The following is a 27,407-nucleotide window of genomic DNA, read 5'->3' as shown; positions in this document are numbered from 1 at the left end:
GCAGAGATTCACACTAATGGAAGCTAGCTTTTCAGTCCTTTTAGTAATGTTTGGGTTTTTCTTTTTGCCTTGAACAGACCGTTGTATGCAGTTGCAGCGCACACACACTGATGAATTATTGTGTGCTTGTTTTTACATCAGGTACGTTCAGATGTGTTTGGTTAAAACATGATTTGTAAATGTTTTATTGTTTCAACTGCCGGTGGCAGTTGACTGTTATACCTACTGATGGCAGTTAACTGTTTCAACTGTCGGCGGCTGCGCTGTCATTGTTGGTACTATTAACTATTTTATATGTTTTATCAAAAAGAAAGTATGTATTGCTCTGAAATGCAAGTTGTTAAATTAATATATTGCTGTTGTTATTAAATGTCACTATACGATCACATGATGGAGAAAAGCAGTAATGAAAGCTGGTGGAGACCGTTGTATGCAGTTGCAGCGCACACACACTGATGAATTATTGTGTGCTTGTTTTTACATCAGATCCTGCCAGTAAAAAGCTCTGAAGGACAGTCCTGTGTCTGTGGCCTGATTGTATGTGTGCGGTGATTTGAGGCAACTCCAATAACCCTGGACGGACAAGAAGAAGCTGTCACACTGGTGCCGTGACTCCCGGATTGCTGAGCAGCTTGATGCGGTTCACCGGAGGTTACTGTGTCGTCTACCTGCAAGTTACCTCTTCACTTCAAGACCTCCACAATTGGGTCACAAGGTTTATGAACTAAGGGAAACAGTAATTCTATTTCTAATTACCACTGGATTTTAATTGAGTGTGTTTTATTTCTGCTTTATCTTAACATGGCAAAGAGATTTGAACCAAGTGGTAAAACTGTGAACAGTCACCCCTCTTTTGGGAGAGGTAGAGGTGTAATGGGACTTACTTTTCAGCCCGGTTGTGCTGTTGGGTTTGATTTGGGTGCATCACCTATACTACCTGCGAGTAGTAGTAAACCCCAGGGATTAGCCCGGGATCCAGATGAGACACCTACTGGTCAGATGTTATTTGGAGGCCAGAGTCACTCAACACCTGTTGTTGGTAATGACTTACACCAAATAAGTGACATGATTTATCAGTTAGGTTCACAGATTGGGGAATCAATTGCAAATAAACTGTTATCTTCTGGTGTTGCTGGGGGAAAAGAAGCCTGTGGTACCTGTCAGAAACAGGACAGTGCCAATGTTGAGGACGCTTCTGTCTCAGATGGTCAAAGGTTTAATGTCATTGTAAAATCAGAAACCTCACCTGCAGTTTTCAAAGGTGACAATTCTGACAAGTACACTGTTACTGAGTGGGTTGAAATGATGAGAGGTTACCTTAGACGGCAGAACTATGATGTTTCTATGCAAAAAGAGGAAATTATGGGGAAGTTGATGGGTAGAGCCAGAGATGTAGTTAAGATTGGCCTTAGAAGTAATCCTGCCTTAAATGCTACATCCTCCCCAGATGTAATTTATAACATGCTGATACAGTACTTCAGTAACACATCCTCCTGTCTGCCTCTACAAGATTTCTACTCCACACTGCCACTCCAGAAAGAGGATGCTGTTGATTACTGGATTCGCCTTAATAAGGCTGCAGACATGGCTGAGGAAGGTCTGAAGCGTCAAGGGAAGCGCATTGAGGATATTGGTAGTGAAATTGCTAAAATGTTTGTAAAGCACTGCCCTGATACAGAACTAGCTTCAGTGTTTAAGTACAAACAGATTCATGAGTGGACCCCCAAAGACATTCAGGAGAGGCTAGATGAACACCAAAGAGAACGATTGTCCAGTATTAAAACACCAATGCACAAACCATCTGCAGCCCAATTACTATGTTTTGAGACACACGTTGAGCCCAGAGTCTCCAGTAATGTACATATGCCTGATGGTGTTCTGCTCCATCATGTTGTGCAGCCAACCACTGAAGCTCCTTTATCCTATGCACCTGCGATGGTGCAGAACCAGCAGTTCCAAGGTGATTCAGTTACTCCAGCTGCACAGACATGTATTCCTTCCCTACAGCCTATGAAGCAGCAGAGTAAATGCACAGAAGTGCAATGCCAGTTCCAGTCTCCAGCTTCTGCCCCACTCAGTCAGCCACAAGAGGGTGCCATGCTTGGTGACATAGTGTCGATGCTCAGGGAGCTTCTCACCAAAGTTCAGCCTAGTGGTCAGCCCTCATATGCTCGTCGTGGGCGCACAAAGGGCCGGGCCAGATCTGTTATGAACTGTCGGGTGTGCAATGATGACAATCATACAACAGAAACCCACTGCCGTTCAGACCGACTCTGTTTCACATGTTTCAGCCCAGACCACACGAGATGGTCCTGCCCAACCAATACTTCCCCTACAGAAAATATGCAGGGAAACTAGGTGACCTATGTCTGGAGGGAGGTCACATGGGTCAAGGTAAAATCTCCCACACATTTGATGCTGCTGAATTGTACCAAAATATACAGAAACTGAATGAATCAGAAAATGTTATTGTTCAGGACACACAAAGGGTCAAAAAGAGTGACAGCTTGTTTTATATGCATGTTAAAGTCGATGGCAAAGTGACTCTTGATGCCATGCTGGACAGTGGTTCGATGGCATGCTCACTGAGTGAAGTAGCCCTGCAGTCGCTAATTAATGCGGGTGTTGTTATCTCTCATCAGGAGGGTACTGATGTTGTGTTTGTGGGATGTGGTGGTGCCAGAGTGAAACCAACTTCAATAATAGATCTGGAGATGGAGATCTATGGATGCAAGCTATTGGTCCCCGCCTTTGTTGTAAATAACCAACAGGCTGATCTGCTCGTGGGCTCCAATGTCATCAGGCATCTGTTACACCAGCTAAAGAATGACTCCTCCTATTGGGAAGCTATTTCCACACCAAACCTAGATCACCCTGAGCTTGAGGAGTTCCTCTCTCTGCTTGCTGGCCTGGATCGTCGTTCTGGTGAGGATGTCCCAGACAAAATCGGAACTGTGAGATGTAACACAGCTGTCACTTTGGAGGCTGGAACTGAATATCTTTTATGGGGCAAACTTCCCAAGGATACAAAGTTATCACCTGGCTTGACTGTGATGTCTGAACCCACAACTTCCCACTCTGCTCCCAGAGGCATATTGGTGGCAAGAGCGTTGACACAACTCTGGGGAGACAGGTTTGTCCCTCTCAAGATCCTAAATGCTTCCAGTTGTCCTGTAACTAGGGTTGTCACGGTAACCGGTATAGCGGTAAACCCCGGTAAAAAAGTTGACAATAAAAATAACCGTCCAGTTTTTAAAAAACTATATTATCTCGGTGGGTTTACCGTGGCCGCGGTTTCGGCGCGATGACCCTTACCAGCCACCGTCGCTTCAGCTGAAGTTCCCGCTGCGCGCACACGCACTTTTTAATTTGCAACGGCACCAAAACTTTGAAGCTGAAATAATGGCCGAAGGAGGCGACGACAGCGCCCAGGACATCCATCAGCCCTCAAAGAAGACTAAATCGGAAGTATGGGCATATTTGGGATTTCTGAAAAATGCTGAGGGACAGTTAATAGAAGACGGCTATCCCGTTTGCAGAACGTGCAGGAAACAAGTGTCTGCAGAAGGCAGCAACACTTCAAATCTCATGGCACATCTGCGTGACGATCACCCACGTCTCCACAGCCGGTGCAAGGTAAGTTAACATTAGCATTTTAGCTTAAATGCATGACGCGAGGACTTTTGGTTGAGGGAGAATGCAACGAGTCACTATATACTGCAGCCGCAGCGTCCTCTGGCAGCATTTAAACCGTGTCACGGACACCCTGTTGCTGGATGAAGCATCTTATTTGTTGATGATGAAGAGAAATATACAATTAGTTCCTTGTCATGGATTTGTTTACTTATTCAATGCCATTTATACTTGAACATTTGGATTTGATTACATAGTGTAGTAGTTATTTTAGTAATTTGTTTAAAGTGGATATTTATTTTAAATACATATTTTTTAAGGTTGACTTGTACAGTGCTCAAGTCAAGTGTGGACTGGAGTTTTAGATTTTCATTTTGATAATGAAGAAAACAAGTATATGAGAAAACAAGTGGTGTTTCTTTGATTTGTTTACATATTGTTTATGTTTTGAATGTTTGGATTTGTATAATTTAAACCTGCACTGACTACTGTAACAAGTTCCAGAAAAATAAGCTGTTTGTTCCTTTACTTGTGAAAAGTTGCACTTTTGCTAAGGCTTTGTGTTATTTTAGGTTTAATAAACACTGTTAAACCTTTTCAGAACTATTTCAGTTTGTGTAGAACAGGACTATCAATGCTTTCTGAACATATGCAACACCGTTTAAAAAATACCGCGATAATACCGAAAACCATGATAATTTTGGTCACAATAACCGTGAGGTTAAATTTTCATACCGTGACAACCCTAGTTGTGATGTCACGTGAAACCAACCTTCAGCATATATAATTAAACTTAATTAACCCAAATACCAACACTCACGGCCTTTTTAGCTCATACTACATGATGACAGCTATAAATATGAAACGTGTTCTACTTCTTATTGAACACATATGTTTTAAAATGTAACCTAGCCAGCCCCGTGCTAATGCTACTTACTGTAGTGTCGCCCCTTCTCCTGGCGCAACAGCAGCACCTGCTGGGGTGGTGACTAAGGCCGGCCCAGTACCAAATAGGTCTGCCAACTGTGAACACTTAGCAGCTCCCACCTCTAGAGACTTCAAACTTTTTTCAACTTTTCTGCGCCACTCAAACGTTTCTTCGGCTTCTCCATTTTTACATCAACAGTCCGAGGCACGGCACTGTCCAACCACTCCCGCCGACCAGCGATGAGGCCCCGCCCATCCTGGTTTGTGCTGCCTGTGATTGACAGCCCTGTCGCAGCGCCCTGAACCAGTCAGCCCATGACAATGAGAAACAGACCAATAATACATCTTGATGTGGGCAACACACTGCTAGCCTCAGTAACCTATTGGCCGGCCCAATTTGTAAGAAATCTGAGGGCGAGAGAGAAAGACGAACGAAACGAGTGGATGAATGAATGAAATAATTAATAAATGTCAGACCGGCCCGGCGGCCCCGCCCACATTGTCGGCCCACCGGAACGGCTCCTGGTGCTCCAGAGAGTCAGTCCACCCCTGGTCACACACCATAACGCAGAGTTTGTCATAAACATGGCGACTGAAGCGGAGTTCACTGCGGCTCTTTTCTCTGTTCTAATTGACCTGGCCACGTCTTTAAAACCACAACAAGTAGAAGCGCTAAAAGCTTTTCTTCTAAAGAAAGATGTTTGTGCTGTCGCCAGATGCCATTTTTTTACTACAGCTAAAAAAACTACAGTGTCGCGGACGTCACACACGACACTCAGTTTCTCATAAACAACGAAGACGGCGGCGGAGTTCTTTCCTCTGTTCTAAATGACTCAAATGTCTTGAAAACCACAAGTAGAAGCGCTAAAAGCATTTCTTCTTAAAAAAAATTAAATGTTTTTGCCGTTGCCAGACGCCTTTTTTGAGTACAGCCAAAAAACTACAGCTTCGCGCAGTACAGTCGACAATTCTGTCTTTTTTCTGATTGGTTATTTTTGAGCTGCCTAGTCCCGCCCCTCAAGTTCCTCTCTACCTGTTGGTTACCAGACTCTTTCTCTGTGCAGTATTAAACAGAGGACGAGTCTCGCAAATAGTTAAAAAAAATAATAAAGTCTCGCAACTTTTCATGTTGTGAGATTTTTTATTATATGTATTTATTTATTATACGAATTGGCTCCTATTGGGCAGAACCCGTCGTGGTCCACCACAGAGAAAGGCGGATCTCGCATGATGACTTTATTTATTTTACTGGTTATTTAGTGCAGTTCCTTAATGTTGCATTCTCTATATTTTTCTTTCCATTAATATACATATAAATAGATATATATTTGTGTGAATCTGTTTTTTTCTTAACTTACCTGTAACTTTGCTGCTGGTGCACCAGAATTTCCCCAATGAGAGGCAGTAAAGTGATAAATTATTATTATTATAGTGTGGAACAAAATAAGTGGAAACAATCCCAATAAATATCAATACTTTGCACCATACTTGATTATTTATGCACAAAGACCTTTTTCACTGCTAAACTTTAAACATCACTACACCTTTGATCTCTAATGTATATTCCCTTCTTGTACTGTGCTTCCAGGTATCTGTACCGACACCTGCTGCTGTTTTACAGCAAAAATGCCAGCCTGAAAGAGAAGTCTGTATTTCAGCATAGCAGCAGCAGCAGTAACCTCCTCAGTCTGAAAAGTGGGGTTGCTCTTCACCTTTATGTGAACCAGTTGCCAAAAGGAGCTGCTCAGATTCCCTCAAAGACGTAAGTTTCAGTTATTTGAATTTGCTCACTGCTGCTTTCTCAAAACCAAATAAGTTTGGGTGGTATACAGTTTTGATACTTTCTTTTTGTTGTTACTTTGTATATTGTATCTACATTCTTCTTGTGTTTTCTCATTGCTGCATTTAATTTTAGTGCATTTTTTGGAGTTTCAGACAGTTTTAGTCTTTAATTCTTTGATGCAAGACTATGTTGTCTTTGTTCTTGTATTCCACACTTGAAGTCATAAACAGTAAAGAGACAGAACAAATAAAAAGATTGATACCTTTTAGGGTTGTCACGGTAACCGGTGTAGCGGCAAACTCCGGTAAAAAAGTTGACAATAATAATTACCGTCTTGTTTTTTAAAAACTATATGATCTCGGTGGGTTTACCGTGGCTGCGGTGTAGACATGGTGACCCTTACCAGCCACCGTATCATCTGCTGAAGTTGCCGTAAGCACATGCGCGCTTTTTTGTTTACCACCAAAACTTTCTTGAAGCTAAAGCTGAAATAATGGCCAAAGGAGGAGACGGCAGCGCTCAGGAGGACATGTATTATCCCTCAAAGAAGACAAAGTTGGAAGTACGGGCATCTTTTGGATATTTGAAGAATGCCGAGGGACAGTTGATAGAAGACGGCTATCCTGTTTGCAGCACGTGCAGAAAAAGTGTCTGTGAAAGGCAGCAACGCTTCAAATCTCATGACACATCTGCGTGACCATCACCCAAAACTCTACAGTCAACGTAAGGCAAGCTAACGTTAGCGTTTTAGCTAAAATGCGTGATCCGAGGATTTGGGTTGAGGGAGAATGCAACATGTCGCTATATAAAGCAGCCGCAGCGCCGCTACCTGCATATAAACCGTGTCGCGGACACCGCCATGTTGAAATGACGCTATGCATTACGGGGCTCCCAGGGGCAGATAAGAGTTGGTCTCTCTCCGAGAATAATTATGAATTTAACAATGATTACTGCCTGATGACATTTTCCCAAATCTGCAAAGCTCACTGGAAGGAAACAAACCGAGGACAATATTTTCCTTATATAGAGTTTATTACTCAAGTAAGGGTAAAAAAGTATCTGATTAGAAGGCTACTTGAGTACTGAGTATCATCTGATCTAATAGTTTTTAAATGATGACATCAAACTAGGGATGCAAATTATCGAGTAATTCATTAATCGATAGTTGTTTCATCTTATCGATCGATGATCGATTAATTGATAAGCAGCGATTTTTCTGAAAAATTGAATTAACCTCTGAATAGGTTCCATCTACTATATATGCAACATAAAATGCCATCTTCTATATGATATAAAGAAAAAATGCAAATAATATTCCTTAATCAAAGATTTATTCTGGGATCAGGTTGACGGCAGGGAATAACTTTTGGTAGCAGCTACTTGAAATGAAAATACATTTGTGCTTCTCATCTGCGACTGCGACATTGGAACATAAATAGCAGCAGCATTCCTGAAAAGAAAAATAGAATATAGGCTACTTTAACATAGTGCACTGTCTCTATGAAGAATAATAAAATAAATTCTGTTAAGCAAATAAGGTGTCGGATGTGGACCATCAGCAGTATTTATAATCCCTTTTTAACTGGGAAATGTGACAATATCACAATTACATTGGTAAACCAAAACTGTAGCTCTAGTTAACTTAATATAGGCTCCCTGATGACAGTCTTCATAAAACAAACAACCAAAACATCCCTAGTGCTTCTCATAGCATAGACAGACTTATCTATTTTTGTTCAAGAATATCAGCAAATCCACATGGTCAGGAGTAAGTCGGGTGCGCAGCCTGTTAACAGTTAGGCCAGCTGCTGAGAATACTCGCTCAGAAGGGACTGATGTGCCTGGTATGGCCAAGTACTTTCGTGCCAGGTTTGCCAGCCTTGGAAACCTTCCTTCATTGACTTTCCACCATGTTGTGGGACTGGAATCAAGGAGTGGTGGCGGATCCTTCAGAAAGCTGTCCACCTCTTTTTCTACATCATTGGTGCTCCTGGTGGTATAGTTTTCACCCATGAGCAAAGCATACGCACTGCGTCTCTGAAGTCCAGCTGCCTGGACTGGCACCGCCCGGCCCCCAACCAACTCCTGCTGGCCTCCAATCGCATCTGCTGACGTGGCGCTCTTGCATTCGGCTTCTGCTTCAGTCTCAGCCAGAACTTCAAGCAGTTTGGCATGAGCTGTAACCATCCTTGGTGGGGTCAGAAATCCCAGGTGCTTGTGCTTAGGATCCAGCATGGTTGCTATCATTGGTGGTGTTGACATCAGGTCATCAGAAGCAATCTGTGAAGAAAACAAATAATTATATCTAAAGTGCCTCTTCACTCCCTGAATATTGTAAAGCTGCTGAAATACTGAGCTGCCTTAAATCAAAACTCAACTTTTTAGAATTGCTTTTGAATTATGTCATAGCACATCATTCATCATTTAGTTTCTTTTCAACTTGCTGCAACAAGCTAATATCGTACTTTTTTCTTTGCCTTGTCTGCCGTTTTTATATTGCTGTCAAATTTTTTTTTTTTTGCAAATTTAATAATTTAAAGCACCTTGAATAACTGCTGTTATTGTGCTGTAAGTGTGCTATATGCCTTGCCTAAATGTTTGTTTTTAATTTTTTTAAATTGATTAGGTGTTTATTTATTGCCTGATCTTAATTATTAGATCAGATTGGAGTTAAAAACTACCATTGTCAAACAATGTGCTTTGTATGCAATGCATACAGTTAAAAAATATCTGCAATCATTAAATTTAACTTTTAACTTACCTTCATCCTTTCACTCAGTGAAGTGCACACTCTGGATTTGAATTCCCCCACTTTGCTGGTGTCTTCCTCGTCTGTCTTGAGATGCACGTTGATCAGGCTGAAGGTGATGGGATACGTGTCTGATACGGACACCTCAGTCTCACCAGACATGACGGTCGTTGCACACTTGAGCGTTTCCAGCACTGGAGCCACATCCTCCATCAACTGCCAGTATTCATCTCTCAATTCCAGCGTCCTCGCATCTGAGAGTTTGGTTACTGTGCGGTCAGACAGTACAGCAGACACGGCCCACCTCTGCTCCGTTAGTCTGTTAAACATTTCACTGACTGAATTCCACCTGGTTTTGCAGGATTGGATGAGTTTATGAGACGGCAGCTGCATTTGTTGTTGTTTAGCTTTGAGCGCTATGTTTGCTAGGCTACTATGATTGAAGTGTTGCACGAGTCTGCTAGCAGCTATAATGACTCGGTTAATGTAGGTGGCGAATCCGTCGTTAATGGCCAGCTGCAGAGTGTGGGCGAAACATGGAACTGAGTGCCAGTTGACTCGTGTGGGACTGTTTGCTGAGACGATATTCCATGCATTGTCGTGCACACATGCAACTACACGCCCCGTGAGTCCCCATGTTTCCACAGCCTGGTTTAGCTTGTCGGCTAAATTGTCTGCCGTATGCCTCACTGTTATACTCTCTGTGAGTAGGACTGCTGACTTTACCCGCCAGTCCGGTTCAATGTAGTGGCATGTCACTGTGATGTAGCTTTCCGTAGTCAAGGAAGTCCAACAGTCTGTCGTGAGGGCCACATTCGCAGTTGCAAGTTGCGTTCTCAATTCGGTCTTCTTCTTCGCGTAACTTGCTTCCAAGCGAGTGGTTATAGTTGTTCTAGAAGGGATATTGTACCCTGGCTCAACGTATTTTATCAGTTCTTGAAATCCCTGTCCTTCAACGACATTTATCGGCAGCATGTCTGTAGTAACCATGTTACATATTCGCTGGGTAATGCCCTCTGCTTTTGTGGAGTCACATACCCTTCTTCCCAATGCCATGGCGATTGTAGGCTGAGTGCCACTCGCAGTTTGTAGCACGGCTGAATGTGACGTACTTAGGTGGTAGTTCAACGAAGTTGTAGATTTGTTGTACTTCAGAATACTTCCACATATTGTGCATTTGGCATCGTTGTCATTGACCAGCGTGAAGTGGCTCCATACTGCACTCCGTTTTGTCCTCCTCATCCTCTGCGTACTCTTTCTCCTCTGTTGTTGTCGTCGTCGGAGCCTTCCTCTCTCGTTATCACGCATGTGCGTCAAGTACGTCTGGTGTCAAGCGCGCCCCCATGCGGACTGGCGGGGAGTTACATGTTTAAAACGCAATTAATTGCAATTAATTTATTTTAATCGAGTAATTTCTTATCGACAATTAATTGATAATCGATTAATTGCTTGCATCCCTACATCAAACAGACAAAAAATAAGAAGTTATGGGCAAATATTGGTATTTTAAAGACTAAAGGGAAAAAATATAATCAAATAAACAACATAATTACAAAATAACACATTTTAGGCTAAATTTAGACACAAACTGAGGACAATATTTCCTTACATACAGGGTTTATTTAATTGTGTGAAAATGTAGCACGTTTAAAAAAAATACCGCGATAATACCGAAAACCGTGGTAATTTAGGTCACAATAACCGTGAGGTTAAATTTTCACACCGTGACAACCCTACCTGTAACCATTCGTAGAAATGCTAAACTGGCTGATGTCTACACCTGTCTTGCTATGGAGGACTTGGTTATGCAAGATGTAACATGCTCATATCAAGCTACCACTGTAAAAAGCACTGTTGATTCTACAGCGGAAAACAATGACTGTCTGCAGGAGAGACTGAAAATTGTTGGTCTGGGTGATCTGGACCTGCAGTCTTGTGACGTGTCAGATGGTTGGCGGAGAAAGCTGGCTGACCTTGTGATCAGCTATGAGGACGTGTTCTCCCGCCACCACTTAGACTGCGGAGAGGCAAAAGGGTTTGTGCACAGGATTCGACTCACTGATGAGAGACCCTTTCGGTTGCCCTATCGCCGTGTGCCGCCTGCTGAATACCAGAAGCTTCGTCAAGTCCTAAATGAAATGGAGGAGAAGGAAATAATCTGCAAATCCACCAGTGAGTTTGCCTCACCCCTCGTTCTAGTTTGGAAGAAGAATGGTGACTTGCGGATCTGCACAGATTTCAGATGGCTCAACAGGCGAACACTGAAGGATGCCCATCCCTTACCACATCAAGCAGACTGCTTAGCTGCTTTGGGAGGGAACACATTCTTCTGCTCAATGGACCTCACATCTGGTTTTTACAACATGCCACTACACAAAGATGACCGAAAATACTCTGCCTTTACAACACCCATGGGATTGTACGAATACAACAGGCTCCCCCAGGGACTGTGCAACAGCCCAGCTAGTTTCATGAGGATGATGATGTCCATATTTGGTGACCAGAACTTTCTCAGTCTATTGTGCTACCTTGATGATTTGCTGGTGTTTGGCCCCTCTGAAGAGGTGACTTTCAAGAGGTTGGAGATGGTGTTCGGCCGCCTGCGGTTCCACAACCTGAAGCTTGCTCCAAAGAAATGTTGGCTAATGAGAAGATCTGTGAAGTTTCTTGGACACATAATCAATGAGTCTGGTGTATCCACAGATCCCGCTAAAGTTGAGTCCATCAGTAACATGTCAACTGCAGATCTCATGGAACCAGATGGCGTCACCCCTTCCCCATCTCGTGTTCGCTCGTTTCTAGGCATGATTAACTACTACCAGCATTTCATCCCCAACTATTCCTCTGTAGCCAGGCCACTCTTTAATCTGCTTGCTGGTGCAAAACAGAAACGCAAGTTGAAGATACCCACCAAGCGTAAGCTTGTGCTTCGCAAATTGACTAAAGCTGACTGGACAGATGAACACCATTCTGCATTCATGGAGCTTAAAGCAGCGTTGGTCAACTCAGTAATTCTGGCCCACCCAGACTTCACTCGCCCATTTGTTCTGTTTACAGATGCCTCATTGGATGGTTTGGGTGCAGTCCTATCACAGGTTCAGGAAGGTGAGAGTGTGGCCCGGCCAGTGGCATTTGCAAGCAAGTCTCTCACACGTGCTCAAAGAAAGTATCCAGCCCATCGCCTTGAGTTTTTGGCACTCAAATGGTCGGTGTGTGACAAATTCAGCCATTGGCTGAAAGGACATATGTTCACAGTGTGGACGGATAACAACCCACTCACGCACATCCTCACCAAGCCACATTTGGATGCCTGTGAACAGCGATGGGTGGCAAAGCTGGCCTCTTACGCCTTTGACATTAAATATATCCCTGGCTCAAAGAATTTGGTGGCGGATGCCTTAAGTCGCGAACCATTTGTTAAGTCGACTGTAGTAAGGAGGCTGTTGCAAATACCGTACAGCCAGCTCCTTAATGAGGCCCTCCCTGTCTCAGTTGGCTCAGTCCAAGAGGCTTTTAGGCAGTCGAACGCCAAGGACCAGCACTCCAGCATGTCGCAACTCCCTAACAGCACAAAGTTTCAGTCCTTCACAAAAGATGATGTCCATGCTATTCTTGAAACACAAAGTGCATGGGAATCTGCTGCTAGGCTACGAGCTGTTAACACCCTCGAACACCTACCTCAGCTAATCCTTCCAGTTCAGGATGACCTACCTGTCTTTTCAGAAACAGAGTTGCGTGAGAAACAACAAAATGACCCTGTCCTATCAAGGGTGTTGTACTATGTTGCCCGTGGCCGTCGCCCACCCAGAAGAGAGAAACCCAAAGAGCAAGCCATGGTCACCAGGTACCTCAAACACTGGGAAAAGTTTACAATGTCCAATGGAATCCTGTACAGACTTTCTAAAAACCCAGTAACCAACAAGAGGCGTCACCAATTTGTAGTTCCTGATTCTCTAAAGGCTGAGGTTCTCAAGGGGATTCATGACAGTGCTGGTCATCAAGGGCAGTTTAGGAGCTTGGCTATTGCTCGTCAGAGGTTCTTCTGGCCCCACATTGACCGTGATGTTAAAGACTATGTTCGCCAGTGTCCCCGGTGTGTTATTGGCAAATCCCCTGATCCAGAAGGTCGAGCACCTCTTGAAAGTATCAAAACATCTTCACCATTGGAGGTCGTGTGCATTGATTTTTGGACTGCAGAGGACTCCAATAACAAGTCTGTTGACGTGTTAGTTGTGACCGACCATTTCACACGACTTGCACAGGCCTTTCCTTGTCGTGACCAATCTGCAAAGCAGGTGGCGAGGCAGCTTTGGGACAAATTTTTCTGTATATACGGGTTTCCTGAAAGTATACATTCGGACCAGGGTCCCTCCTTTGAGAGTCAGCTCATAAGGGAACTGTTGGAAGTTGCGGGTGTGAGGAAATCCCATACAACCCCTTACCACCCGATGGGCAATGGTAGCGCAGAACGCTTCAACAGAACACTGGGAAACATGATAAGAGCTCTCCCACCTGATGCAAAACAGAACTGGCCAAAACACCTTCAGACATTAACCTTCATGTACAATTGCACAGTCAACGAGACTACAGGCTATGCCCCTTTTTATTTGATGTATGGAAGAGTGCCACGCCTCCCAGTTGATGTGCTTTTTAAGAACATTCTTAGAGATCCTGAACTGTGTGGCTATGACAAGTATGTGCTATCCCTGACAAAAGATCTCCAGGACGCCATGGCCATAGCTCTAAGTCATGCCGACAGGGAACAGGAACGGCAGGCCTGCCTCTACAACCGCCGCACAAAAGGAAAACCTATTGGTGTCAGAGACCGTGTCCTAGTCTCGAACAAACGGGAGAGAGGGAAGCGTAAAACTGCTGACCGCTGGGAGTCTACAGTGTTTACTGTCGTGGGCATGAATCCTACAACCCACACATATCAGATACAGCATCCCAACACTGGTCAGGTCAGAGTTGTGCATCGTAACCTCTTGATGCTTGTGAATTTCTTGCCCTTTGATACAGCCAGTCAGTCTGTCGACTCTTCTGCCCTTTTACCTGCAGGATCTGATGTTACTACTGCATCAGATACACCGGAACCGGTTGTTGAAAAGAATGATTCAAGAATCAGAACCCAAGAGTGGGTCAGCTCCTTACCTGATGCATCCCGTAATGCTGCTCACATGAACGACTCCGTCAGCGAGATGGTCTCTGCAGTGGAGGGAGACGAGGGGCTTCTGTTGTCCCCTAGTGTGACGGGCTATGACCCTTATCCCTTGCTAGTTCCCTCTGCTGATAGACAGAGTGTTCTCTCACACACTTCACTGGTTGCTCAGTCTGCTATTGGCACTGACTCAGTCCACACAGTCAGAACCCGTGTTGGTAGGACAGTCAAGCCTGTCAATAGGCTGATTCAGGTGATGACCAATATGGCTATTAGTGACGATGCTAGTCAGCTTAAGGACAGTTTCTAATTCAGTTTTTCAAATGTTTCAGTAGAGGCATGTATAATAATATGCCATTTTCTAAACAAGTTGTATCTTGTTCTTTGTTCTGTGTTTTGTATTTTATAATAGATATATCACCATAACTTAGTACTAGTCCTGGTTTAGGGGCTTCTTTTTGTTTTACATGTGGGTTATGTAGGATGTAGGCTGCATCCTGCTTCCAGGAGCTGGTAGGGAATAGGGCGCCATTTTCTTGCCACTTCATCCTTTATAGAGGATACTGTTTCAGTTGGACTGTGTACACCCACGTTGAGTAATGTGAGGTTTTGTGTCATGGTGATGGTATTTGCACTTTAATAATTTTGGCTGAAATTCAGCAGGGGTGGGTGTAACAGAGATGAAAATGTGAATTTCACCAAAAGTGATGTGCAGTGATTGTTTGTGTTTTGGAGCCGCCTACTGGTGGTTAGGCGCAACTGCATGCAACGGGTCCTTCAGGCGCATTCACGGCCCCTCCCACCAAAGCAGTAATGAAAGCTGGTGGAGGTAGGTGTACTGTGAAGCCGCTCTGCACTTAAAGTGATTTTAACCTTTAATTAATATATCAATAGGACTTGTTACGGATATTTAAGTGTTGTTAGAGCATATTTTGAAAGAGGTTAGCTGTGTTTGCATTAAATTAATAACTTTATAGCAGAGATTCACACTAATGGAAGCTAGCTTTTCAGTCCTTTTAGTAATGTTTGGGTTTTTCTTTTTGCCTTGAACAGACCGTTGTATGCAGTTGCAGCGCACACACACTGATGAATTATTGTGTGCTTGTTTTTACATCAGGTACGTTCAGATGTGTTTGGTTAAAACATGATTTGTAAATGTTTTATTGTTTCAACTGCCGGTGGCAGTTGACTGTTATACCTACTGATGGCAGTTAACTGTTTCAACTGTCGGCGGCTGCGCTGTCATTGTTGGTACTATTAACTATTTTATATGTTTTATCAAAAAGAAAGTATGTATTGCTCTGAAATGCAAGTTGTTAAATTAATATATTGCTGTTGTTATTAAATGTCACTATACGATCACATGATGGAGAAAAGCAGTAATGAAAGCTGGTGGAGACCGTTGTATGCAGTTGCAGCGCACACACACTGATGAATTATTGTGTGCTTGTTTTTACATCAGATCCTGCCAGTAAAAAGCTCTGAAGGACAGTCCTGTGTCTGTGGCCTGATTGTATGTGTGCGGTGATTTGAGGCAACTCCAATAACCCTGGACGGACAAGAAGAAGCTGTCACACATGTATTTAAAAAGGCGGGTGGAATGACCAACAATAATACTTTTATGTGTATTTCTAGTTCTTTACTTTGGTTTTCTTCAAGTATGACAACATATTTTAGTTTTTGATTGAAAGAGAAAAGTTATTACAGGACACAAAAGAAAAGGATGCCATGCCTGCCTGCGGGACCTGTGGTGACACCGGTGTCAGCCAATTTCAAGCTTCTGCTAAATAGTTTCTCGAGTCATTTATTCAAGCTTGACTTCCTATCCATATCAAAAATTAGTTTACTTCTTTATTCAATTTTATTCTTTTGTAATTGTTGATGCATTTTTGAAGGGTCTGGATTCTTATGGGCTACATTTTCTGAAGAAAGCCAGAAAATACAGTAAGACAGAGAGATGCTGGCCAGTGTAAGTAAAGCAAGACGTTGACTGACATATTTCGTTTCCATATCACAAATAAGCTTGCATAAATACAGCTTCACCAAGTAAGAAGTCAATATGGGTTTTCTGTGGCTGATACCAACTTTAGGAACTCAGAATATTCAGTAAAAAAAAGATCATTTTTTTTACGGTTTTAGATATTTCAGAAAACCTCCATGGGGTTCTGCGGGTTCTGTGCCATGAAAGACACCCTTTTTATTGGAAGTGCTGTTTGACTGACACAAGGGTACAGCGGCACATTATGTGCTGCCCACAGATGTGCCTGCTAATCAGCTTAATATACTCAGACATGACCGATGCCAGTTTGTTTAAAAATTCCAATAAATGGCTTAATTAACCATCTGACTGTTAAATCAATCTTCGTCAGGTTTGATGCTAAAGTCAGCACTAATCTGTTGTGCTGCAACAGTAGCAAAAACTTTATTTCCATGCATCAGCAGAAATGTTTGCTAAAATCCTCATGGGTTCCTAAATCATGACCAGAACACAAACAGAAAAATGGCCTCAGAGAAAAAAGGTTGCATAATGTTGATGGAAATGCTCTGACATCTCAGTAGCCTGGCAAGCCAGACTAACTAAATGTATTATTTAGTCTGGCAACGCTCCATTGACGGCTCTCGGTTGTGGGGCGGGTTCTACCGTTGTCTTTCAAATGATCTCCGCATGCTACTGGGCAATGAATGTGACATACTCACCGCAACAGCTATCGGTAAATGAGGCAGTCCGCAGTTGAAGAAGGAGAAAACACAAAATTTTTTCTAAAAAAAAAAAGCACTTAAATCCATCTATCTTCTCCTGATTCTAATGAAGCCCAAGTTCTAATAGCCCAAAATTGATGTAAAAGCCATTTCAAACGAGCTGTCGCCATCTTGTTTCACTCTGTTGCATCATCCAGCCCACCAGGCGTAGAGTGCCCTGATTGGCCCACAAAGCGGATAAAGATCTGTGACTTGTTCACTAAGCAGATAGAGCACTATGATTGTCCCACCATTATGGACCAATCACAGCTCTTTATGTGTTTGAAATCCCCTCTAGAGAGCAGTGATTGGCCAGCCAGAATGCTGCTAGGGGCTACAGAGGTTCCAGTGGAGCGTTCCTAGACCAAACTTTGCAAAGCAAGAATTTGGTCTAGTTCACTAGGCTAACATCTCAGTGTTCTGGACGTAGTAGTGTGAATGAGAAATTGGGTCGCACCAATGTAGAAAGTTTCTGGAGTGCAAATAATTTAACTACTTTAGTCAGTTAATGAAAACCCAAAAAATAGATGTGAAATGAATTGAACTGGCACCTCCCTCTTTCTGATGATATGACCTGATTATTATTCTTTTCTAGTTTTACTGTAATAATTATGATTTAATAAATTAGCCAGCACTTAAAGTTGAACCAACCACCTTTAATTTAGTCCAATACAACAAGTCCCATTTATACATAAAACAATTAATCTGAATAAGCTCAATAATATAAAAGGTAAACGAAGTAATAGTCACTGACTCCATTCCGGCCTCCTGGTTGCTCATCAAGTCATTTTATTAGAGATAAAAGTGGATTAACCAGATGAAGAGACACGTGTAATGATGAAAGCTTCAGCATCTTATTTTTTCTGACATATTCTTCCCTGCAGAGTCCTGTATGATCCTGGCTGCTGTGTTTACTGACACTCTGCATGTGGAGAGCATCCATCATCCTATCTCTTCCACGCTTGCAGCATTTGTCCCCTGTCAAGATTACAGGGGAAAAAAAGAAGCAAATACAAACACCCAAATGACCGAGCAGATGGTGCTAAATGGCAAGAGCCAAAAAATAGCATATTTCGCTGCTCTCAGCCTCCCTCCAGACGTGCGTGGAGCTGCATGGTGCTGGGCTTCCACTGAACTCCTCGTCTCCGCCTGGCAACCAGCACTTTAATAATTCTCTCAGAGCAGAAGAAATCTGAGGCTTTCATGCCCACCACCTCCCCAGCAGTTTTCTCTCATTAATTCTGCATCACCCCAGTGAGTCTGAGGTGAAGATTTTGAGGAGTTTGGATCCTAATCTGTGTCCTTTTAAGTCAAAGGTGAAAAAGTCTGAACTGTTTGTTTTACAAGCAACATGTCAACCTTTATCGCTCCTGCAGGGTGGCACAACACCGATAAAATAATACAATCGGCGTCTTTTTTTTTTGATTCGTTAAGTTTTGGGAGGGAAACCCGGTGTGAACAAGGAGGAGATAATATCCATATCACTTTGGATGGCACAGCTCTCAAATAAAAGCACGGATTTATTAGTCATCTCAGAGGCTGAAGACCACAAGGCAGAAGCATCTTCATTGCTGCCATTGTCCCAAAACTCATCAAACTTTATAAATGTGTTTGTTTACATAAAAGAGACAAACTATAAATTAAAATGTAAAGTTTATTTTTCATCTTAGGGCTGTGGGATTTCAAAGACCCTTTGCGTTACACTTAAAACCAACAGACATTATAGGTGAATGAACATTTAAGCAACTAATGGACCGTGAATAACTCTTACTTAAAGATTTTAAAGTTTAGCTTGTAACATATGAATAGCACCTGCACCTTTATGCACCTGGCTGGGTTTTGAGACTGGACACTGGACTTCTGGCTGCTCCTAGAGTGTAAAAGAAGACGTTTGGTAGGAGAGCAGTTTTGTCTTATGTACCGGCACTTTAGAACAGCTTGCCTCTGGACATCAAGCTGGCCGACGTTTAAGCTAAAGACTCTTTTGCTTACATGGTTTTACACATCTCATGCTGTTTTTTTTAGTTTGTATATTTTAGGTCATGCCTGTTTTACAATTTACTGCGTACTGTTTTATCGGTGGTGGTCATTTTACGAAATGTGTACTGTCTATGTAGTGAATGTTTTTTATGATTGATATTTGCAGGGGAGTTTCCATAATGTCTCGACACATTAGCAAAGGGTTTTGAATTTGCTCCTGAGTCGCAAGGACTCACAATTTTGTTGCCTGATTTTTTAACACTATTAAAAAAATCTCTGGAAGACAAATTCCTCTCAGAATAGTCATGAATATCTGGAATCAGTCTGGAAACCAAGGATTAGCATCCCGCAGCTGGGTTAACGTAATGAAGAGCTCCAGGGAACCAGTCTCAGCAGTCACATTAGAAGGCAGTAAAGCTCTTATTTAATTGTTTTTAATAGAATCATTAAAAGAAAATTTTTATCAAAGAAAAACAGGGCAGCATCATGTAAGTTTGTTATCCGTTTATTGGTTTTACATTACATTTAGTACTTTATAGAGATGCTGAAAAAAATAGATTCAAGTCTGAATCGGGATTCTTATTTATAAAGATTCAGAATCGATTCACAAAGGTTCAGAATCGATTCCAAGAACTCAAATATTTGGCATGTTACAGGTTTGAGATGCACTTTTTTGATCTTTGTTAGGAGTCAGTACTCCGTTTACGTTTGTGGTCCCATAAATCGAGATGATTTATGTTTGAATCTGCTGATAAGAGGGCACTTGAATGTATTTTTTTCCATACTCAGAAATTTGAGATATTCTCATGTTTATTTGTTATTTATTTGTTATATTTTACAAGGTAAGCAAAAATAAATTGCCTTTTGGTTAAAAGATTGCTTCTTTTTACAGTTTAAGAACCTTTTTATTTTACATTGTAAATTTGCATTTTTGCAGCATGACCAGTTTAAAGTCAAATAAAAATGTCCCATAGCTTTAACTAACTTGTACAACAAAGTAGTTTATCCTGGAGCTGACACTCTTTGTTAATCATGATTGTGAATCGATTTAAATTGAGAATCGAGAATCAATTCTGAATCGAATCGGCACTCCAAGAATCGGAATTGAATCAAAACGTGAGTTGCTCTAAGATTCACATCCCTAGTACTTTACACTGACTTTACATTGTATTACATTTAGGATTGTAACACTAATGACAAAAGTCTGATTGCTGAGTAAATGCTGTTACTGGTAGTTCTAAGAATCAAAGACAAATTTCTATTTTATTTCTATTTAAAATCTTTTAAAATGGTGGTGAAGAGAGAGCTGAGCCGGAAGGACACATGGTGCCATTGGTCATGAGCTTTGGGTAGTGACCGAAAGAACGAGATTGCAGATATAAGCAGCGGCATGAACGAGCAACAGAGGCAACATGATCTTTAAAGGTCAGGTGTTCATCAATCACAACACCCAGATTTCGAACTGCCTTTGAAGGAGCCAGAGATAGGAAGTCATTTTGGATTGAGATATTGTGCTGTATGGATGGTTTTGCTGGGATGACAAGTAGTTCAGTACGTATTATCTTAAAACGAATGATTCAAAGAGTAATTTCTTAAACTTTCTACATCCCAAAGGGGAAAAGCATATTTTTGCTGTAGGACAAATGTGCGTGCGTGCGTGTTAATGTATCCATTTATGATTTTAATTGAGGTCAACTGGTTGTGCTCAAAATGCCTCAAAAGTGAATCAAAATCAGAAGCTGCCTTTTTCCTCTGATGGTTGTTTCACACAATTACCACCCCCAGATAACGCCTCCATCTCAGTCACACTCCGGCTATAGCTTCAAAGCAAGTTTCTTCCCCGTCTCTGTTGAAACAAGTGAGCAGATTTTCCTAAATGATTGTGTAAGCTAATTTCTCATTTTAAAAGACAAAGCTAGATTTGTTAACAGGCTCAGTAGTCAGTTAAAGAAGGTCACACGCATTTCCTGTTAAGTTTCGGGACATTTAGCAGGCGTGCTAATCCTTCTGGTCACAAGAGGAGTTAGACAGAGCTTTTTCTAGGCCACTTTAGCGTATTTTGATTCTACTAAATATAGAATCCCAAAATGAAGTGGCTATGTTTAATGTAAGTCTTTGAAAGATGAAATATGATTGATAGCCATCATCACACTTTAATTACCTCTCTTTGCTGTTAGTTGTAACGTCCAGCAATGGTCAGTTTTTAGGTACAGTTTGACCATTCAACATCTGGTCAAAAAAAAGACACAAGACTGCATGTGTTCCCTTTAAATTGGCCTGCCTCCATCCCACCAGCTGGAGCTCAGAGCCTGCAGCTCTGAACAGATAACGAAATCTCAACAATAACGTTTTCTCCTCAAGGTCGAATCTTTCAGGTCTTCATGCCTCCATATAAGGAACACTCCAGCTCGGATCAGTTGCTAAATCAAGAATGATTTCCTAAATCAATATGAACTTCTACAACTTACAAGCTAGATAATTAAATAAATGTTTGTTTATTGCTACTTATAATAATTATAATATAATGAAATGTTTCATTAATCTGCGTTCAATGATTGAAGTTTGAAATGAATGTTATGTTGTTTATATGGCAAGGTCATCACCATTTGCACTCACACAAGCTCAAGTAAGGTTAAGTTGAACTCGTGACATATAGTCTTTTACCCTAGTCAGAGCCTCCGTATCAAAGGAGGCGCGTTTCTGGGTTGTCTTGGTAATATTCCTCAACTTGTCAGCCTTTGGTTGGCTACATAAATCATAACATGAGAACATCAAAACTGGATCACTCTCGGGTGATTAAGTTCTAGAGAAAGTTTCAGACCGGCCACCTGAAGCAAAACCCTCTTTAACCCATCAAATATTTTGACACGTCATCAAAACCTTTTTGCACCTGCAAAGCTGATACTGCAACAGTTCCTGCAGAACAAGCTGATATTGCTTAGACTACTTCAGAGTCCCAGACGCGCGGTTCCATCCATCTGTCGTGACCCGAGACATCTCTGGACCGAAGCGTAGGTGCCATGGTATTCTACAGCCCTTTGGTGCCAGAGGTCAGCCGACTTCTCTAACCTTCGGATCCACCAAGAGGGTCTCGAAAACGGGTGAAGTAGACACACAGATAGCGTCTGATGTGCTTTTGATAACAACCTACTTCATAGCTTAATGCAAACCAAACTATTTTACATCCAGAACTCAGTTCTCCTAGATAAGGAAGTTCTGACTAACACTGCATTCACACATGGGTTCATACATCACCTTTAGGTTCATCCATCACAGTAAATGCTTAGTTAACTTGTCATGTTTTAATTGGCTGTTAAATAAATTCTTACTTTTATAAACCTGACTCTTTTCTGAATCAAAACGAACTGTGTACAATTCCTTAATAAAGAAAGAATCCTAGATCTTCTGATAAACACAGTAAAGACCAGGCAGAGTTGAGATTCTACATTTAAATAGAGTATCACGGCTTATTGGTCATAAGTAGAGGTAATATATTTATTGAGCTCTTAAAGCACTCAATTTCCTAAACCCTACAAGGTCTTATTTTAGCCAGGTTTCCAAAAACAGCTGCTCTTGTTCACATAGTTTTCATTTAAAAAAGGAAAGTCTGAATGTCTCACTGAGAAGCAGTCTGTTAGAACAATATTTCTAATCACAGCCAATTTCAAAGCATTTTAAAGTTTTATCACGTATTTTATCCAAACAAACCCTCTTATTGTTGTTATTTTGATGACAATTAGGTTTAGACTGGTCAGAGAGTTAGAAAAGGTGCAATGTCCCAAAGGTCTTCTCTCAGAGATAATGATCTCACAAGATGATTAAAAGTCTCGTTCACTGAGATGTCTAAGACTTGTTCTTTAGTAAATAGAATCCTTCACGCTGTTTCACATACAGGATGAACATGAAAATGGTCTACTACCCCTATTTCCTGCATTAACCATAGAAAGAAAATAGACTTGGAAATGATTGGGTCAGGAAACTCCACACAGATCTGTGTCATACAGTAACATTTGCATTAATAGACTCACTCGTCTTGTCTTAGGTCAGCGTTGCAGATTTTACCCAAAAAAGAAGAGCAAACAAAGTTAGGGAAAGAGTTGTGTTGTGCTAGCCAATCAGAGGCAAGACATTTGCAAACCGTAAATCTTAACGAGTAAGAATCCAATTTGTTGCTTAAAAAAACACTATTATTGTGCAGAAAAGCGGGCGGGACTCTCAGGACTGGTTCCAAAAATTTGGCATGGCAGCCCCTTTGTTCCAAGATATTCTGTGTTAACTTTTATATAACAGCAGCAGAGATTCATCATCCATATATATATATGTATATGTATACGTGTATATATATATATATATATATATATATATATATATATATATATATATATATATATATATATATATATATATGTGTGTGTGTATACATACATATGTGTGTGTGTGTGTGTGTGTGTGTGTGTGTGTGTGTGTGTGTGTGTGTGTGTGTGTGTGTGTGTCAGGATCTGGGGTTATTCTGCACATTCTGATAATCAGCCTCAAGTCGTTAAAGGTGGGCGGCTCCGGAGAGCGGCCAGCTGCTGTGATTTCCCACATCACCTGCCAGCGTTTATAAGGAGCTGGAGATCACTTCACTTCGCTGGAAGATTACTCACTTTGGGTAGCTTTGCCATTATAGAAATAACTATAGCTTTAGTCTTAGTTTTGTGTTTACTATCAGTCGTAGTTGTTTGAATGTACTCCACCTTGTCCTCACCAGGAACTCTCACCACGGACCAATTCTGCAATAACCAGGATTTCACCTCCGAGTCTGATCTCCCTCCTCACCTGGACCGACCCGCTCTCCCACTGCTCACCTCCCTTGGATTTCGGATTACCACAGACGCTGCTCACCCCAGTCCTGTCTACCCCCCAAGCTCTTGGATTTCCCCTCCACAGTAAGAACCACAGAAACTGAGTCCTCCTAGTTCTGTTCCACTCTGTCCAAACCCTGACTAGTGTTTGTCTCAGCAGACCCAGCACCGGGGCTGTGCTCATCATCACCGCCACATCTGGCGGTGCATCTTTAGTTTCCTTAAAAGAAAAATAAAACATTTATTTTCTTCTTACCTACGTCTCCTAGTGTGATTCTGCATGTCTTGGGTAAGGAAACTCCCCAAAGTCATGACAGTGTGTGTGTGTATATATAATACCGTATACATATATACATACACATATATATTTTGATGGTTTAACTTTATTTTCCCCTCATTTTTAACACAGCAGGAAGCAGATTGCTCAACTCAGATTAATTCATCCTGAGAGGAGCAGGTCTCTCTGCAACCCTTCATCCATTTGTTGAGTTGAACTTGGCCTGTGCCAAAGGGATGAAGTAATCTGTTCGTATTGCTGAAATGTTTGTAGCTGAAGAAATATACCCCATATATTTTTATTTCAACCCAAATAAAGCTAAAGTCTGAGATGAGGACAAGTATAATCAATCATACTTTGAGGGGAGCAGGTGTCAGAGTCACAGCAGTCAAAGCTTGTCTTTCTGCAGCCAGACACAAGCATATGCACCCTGCACACGCGCCACCAGTGAGCCTGTAATGAGCATAGGGTTGTCACGGTAACCGGTATAGCGGTAAACCCCGGTAAAAAAGTTGACAATAAAAATAACCGTCCAGTTTTTAAAAAACTAAATTATCTCGGTGGGTTTACCGTGGCCGCGGTTTCGGCGCGGTGACCCTTACCAGCCACCGTCGCTTCAGCTGAAGTTCCCGCGGCGCGCACACGCACTTTTTAGTTTGCAACGTTACCAAAACTTTGAAGCTGAAATAATGGCCGAAGGAGGAGACGGCAGCGCCCAGGACATCCATCAGCCCTCAAAGAAGACTAAATCGGAAGTATGGGCATATTTTGGATTTCTGTAAAATGCTGAGGGACAGCTAATAGAAGACTGCTATCCCGTTTGCAGAACGTGCAGGAAACAAGTGTCTGCAAAAGGCAGCAACACTTCGAATCTAATGGCACATCTGCGTGACCATCACCCACGTCTCCACAGCCAGTGCAAGGTAAGATAACATTAGCATTTTAGCTTAAATGCATGACGTGAGGACTTTTGGTTGACAGAGAATGCAACGAGTCACTATATACTGCAGCCGCAGCGTCCTCTGCCAGCAGTTAAACCGTGTCACGGACACCCTGTTGCTGGATGAAGCATCTTATTTGTTGATGATGAAGAGAAATATACTATTAGTTCCTTGTCATTGATTTGTTTACTTATTCAATGCCATTTATACTTGAACATTTGGATTTGATTACATAGTGTAGTAGTTATTTTAGTAATTTGTTTAAAGTGGCTATTTATTTTAAATACATATTTTTTAAGGTTGACTTGTACAGTGCTCAAGTCAAGTGTGGACTGGAGTTTTAGATTTTCATTTTGATAATGAAGAAAACAAGTATATGAGAAAACAAGTGGTGTTTCTTTGATTTGTTTACATTTGTTTATATTTTGAATGTTTGGATTTGTATAATTTAAACCTGCACTGACTACTGTAACATGTTCCAGAAAAAGAAGCTATTTGTTCCTTTACTTGTGAAAAGTTGCACTTTTGCTAAGGCTTGTGTTATTTTAGGTTTAATAAACACTGTTAAACCTTTTCAAACCTATTTCAGTTTGTGTAGAACAGGACTATCAATGCTTTCTGAACATATGCAACACCGTTTAAAAAATACCGCGATAATACCGAAAACCGTGATAATTTTGGTCACAATAACCGTGAGGTTAAATTTTCATACCGTGACAACCCTAAATGAGCACGTGCTCCAGTGTCACGGAGACAGACCACCTGTCACCAGCAGCCCTGCCACAACACACATGTCACTTTTAGAAAATTTTGCCATTTTTTTTCCAGCGAGACATATAGAAGCTCCACAAATGGCAGGTTTGACTGATTGAAACTTCAACAGCCACATAATTACATTTAAATTGGTCATTTCCCATATATATTTTTTAAAATAAATATATTTATTGACGTTAGCAATACAAAAAGTACAGGTGATACAAAGAAGTAACCCCCCAATGTCCCCTTTCCTCTTCCCCTCCCTTTAACGCAGGGGTGTCGAACTCAAATTCACACTGGGATGAAGTCGTGGGCCAACACTGAATGTGAAAAAGCAAATTATACACGAGCAAGTCGATTTTAAATAAAGCACACATCATTGGTATTCATTACTTAAGTCTCAAATTTTTTATAAATATTTTACTCCTTAAAATCTGCATATATTCAGCATTTCTTCTTATTTTTTATCTTTTGAATGTTTTAAGTGTTTCTCTTTTGCGTTTTCTTGTTTATTTTTTATTTTTTACTCTCCTTTGTTGCTCCTGTGGTGAATGTTATTGCGGCTGTGACGTCAAGCTTTCCCAACTGAGGGACAATTAAGGAATTTTCTATTTTATTTCTATTCTATTCTTCTATCTGTAATCTTTCCTGTTTTAAAGTAGGTTACATCTTTTTTCACAGGCCAATAAACATATATAAAAAAATAGTAATTCTCTTAAATAAAAATACAATATCTCACCAATTAGCTTTCATGCTTTGGAGCAGAAAAGGTTAATAACACCAAAATAATTCAATCCCAGTTTTCTCCACTCTGATTTCCTGTGATGCTCACCTGTTCCAGCCAGACCTGCATCTGTGGGGTAGGCCTCTGAGCTGAGGAAGGAGTTCATCAGTGAGAAACAGTTGCTCACACAGGTTTGTGCTGCTGGACGTGGAGAGCATCTGGACCACAGAGTTGAGTCGGGGAGGGGGATAAAAGCTGCAGCACCCACAGAGTCAGAGTGACTTGAGAGTGTCGCAAAACTGGAGTTAAATCATCTCGGTCTGGAAGTTGGTCGGTGCGCTTTCTATGTCAGCAGCAAACAGATTACTGAGCTGTTAAAATCCATGGGCTTCAAAGTTGGCTAATTGCTGAATAAACGTGGCGCTGAGTAAGAGGAGTGCTTTCAGTTTGTCCGAGGCAGAGGAGGTAATGCTGCAGACGCTGATGCTAGAAGCATTGATGCTAATGACTGTAAAGACATACCGGTTTTTCTCCTTGAAGCATCAACATGTTCCATAATGTGTTGAAACACCTTCCTTCTGCATCAATCTTTCTATTCCTGGACATTTTGGGACGATGTGTGGACAGTTATTTTCACTTGTTGCATTCATTAAATATGGAAGTGGATACACTGCGACCTAGTGGAGAGTCACTGCACTGGGAACACAATTGCCATGCATTATGGGAAATGTAGTTTGTAGTCAAAGTGCACTTTGAAGTGGCATAGACTTGTTTTAAGACACTCAAATCTCTCGCGGGTCGCATTAAATGATGTGGCGGGCCACATCTGGCCCGCAGGCCTTGTGTCAGACACATGCTTTAACGGATTAATACCACCACCCGCCCAAGCCGAC

General features: G+C 41.7%; 2 protein-coding genes across 3 annotated transcripts in view; one reads left to right on the top strand and one right to left on the bottom strand.

The window, feature by feature from the left end:
• The window catches only part of st6galnac3 (ST6 (alpha-N-acetyl-neuraminyl-2,3-beta-galactosyl-1,3)-N-acetylgalactosaminide alpha-2,6-sialyltransferase 3), a 224,980-nt gene that overhangs the window by 81,643 nt on the left and 115,930 nt on the right, over window positions 1-27,407 (bottom strand). The window lies entirely within an intron of this gene.
• Window positions 387-15,741, top strand: LOC129164960 (uncharacterized). Its single transcript, XM_054746978.2, has 2 exons — window positions 387-6,322; window positions 15,713-15,741. Exon 1 carries the CDS (start codon window positions 802-804, stop codon window positions 2,356-2,358), a length of 1,557 nt encoding a protein of 518 aa, XP_054602953.1. The 5' UTR covers window positions 387-801; the 3' UTR covers window positions 2,359-6,322; window positions 15,713-15,741.

The sequence above is a fragment of the Nothobranchius furzeri genome, chromosome 11 (genome assembly GCF_043380555.1).
Source record: "Nothobranchius furzeri strain GRZ-AD chromosome 11, NfurGRZ-RIMD1, whole genome shotgun sequence".
Taxonomy (NCBI): Eukaryota; Metazoa; Chordata; class Actinopteri; order Cyprinodontiformes; family Nothobranchiidae; genus Nothobranchius; species Nothobranchius furzeri.
This window is presented reverse-complemented; position numbering and strand designations above follow the sequence as displayed.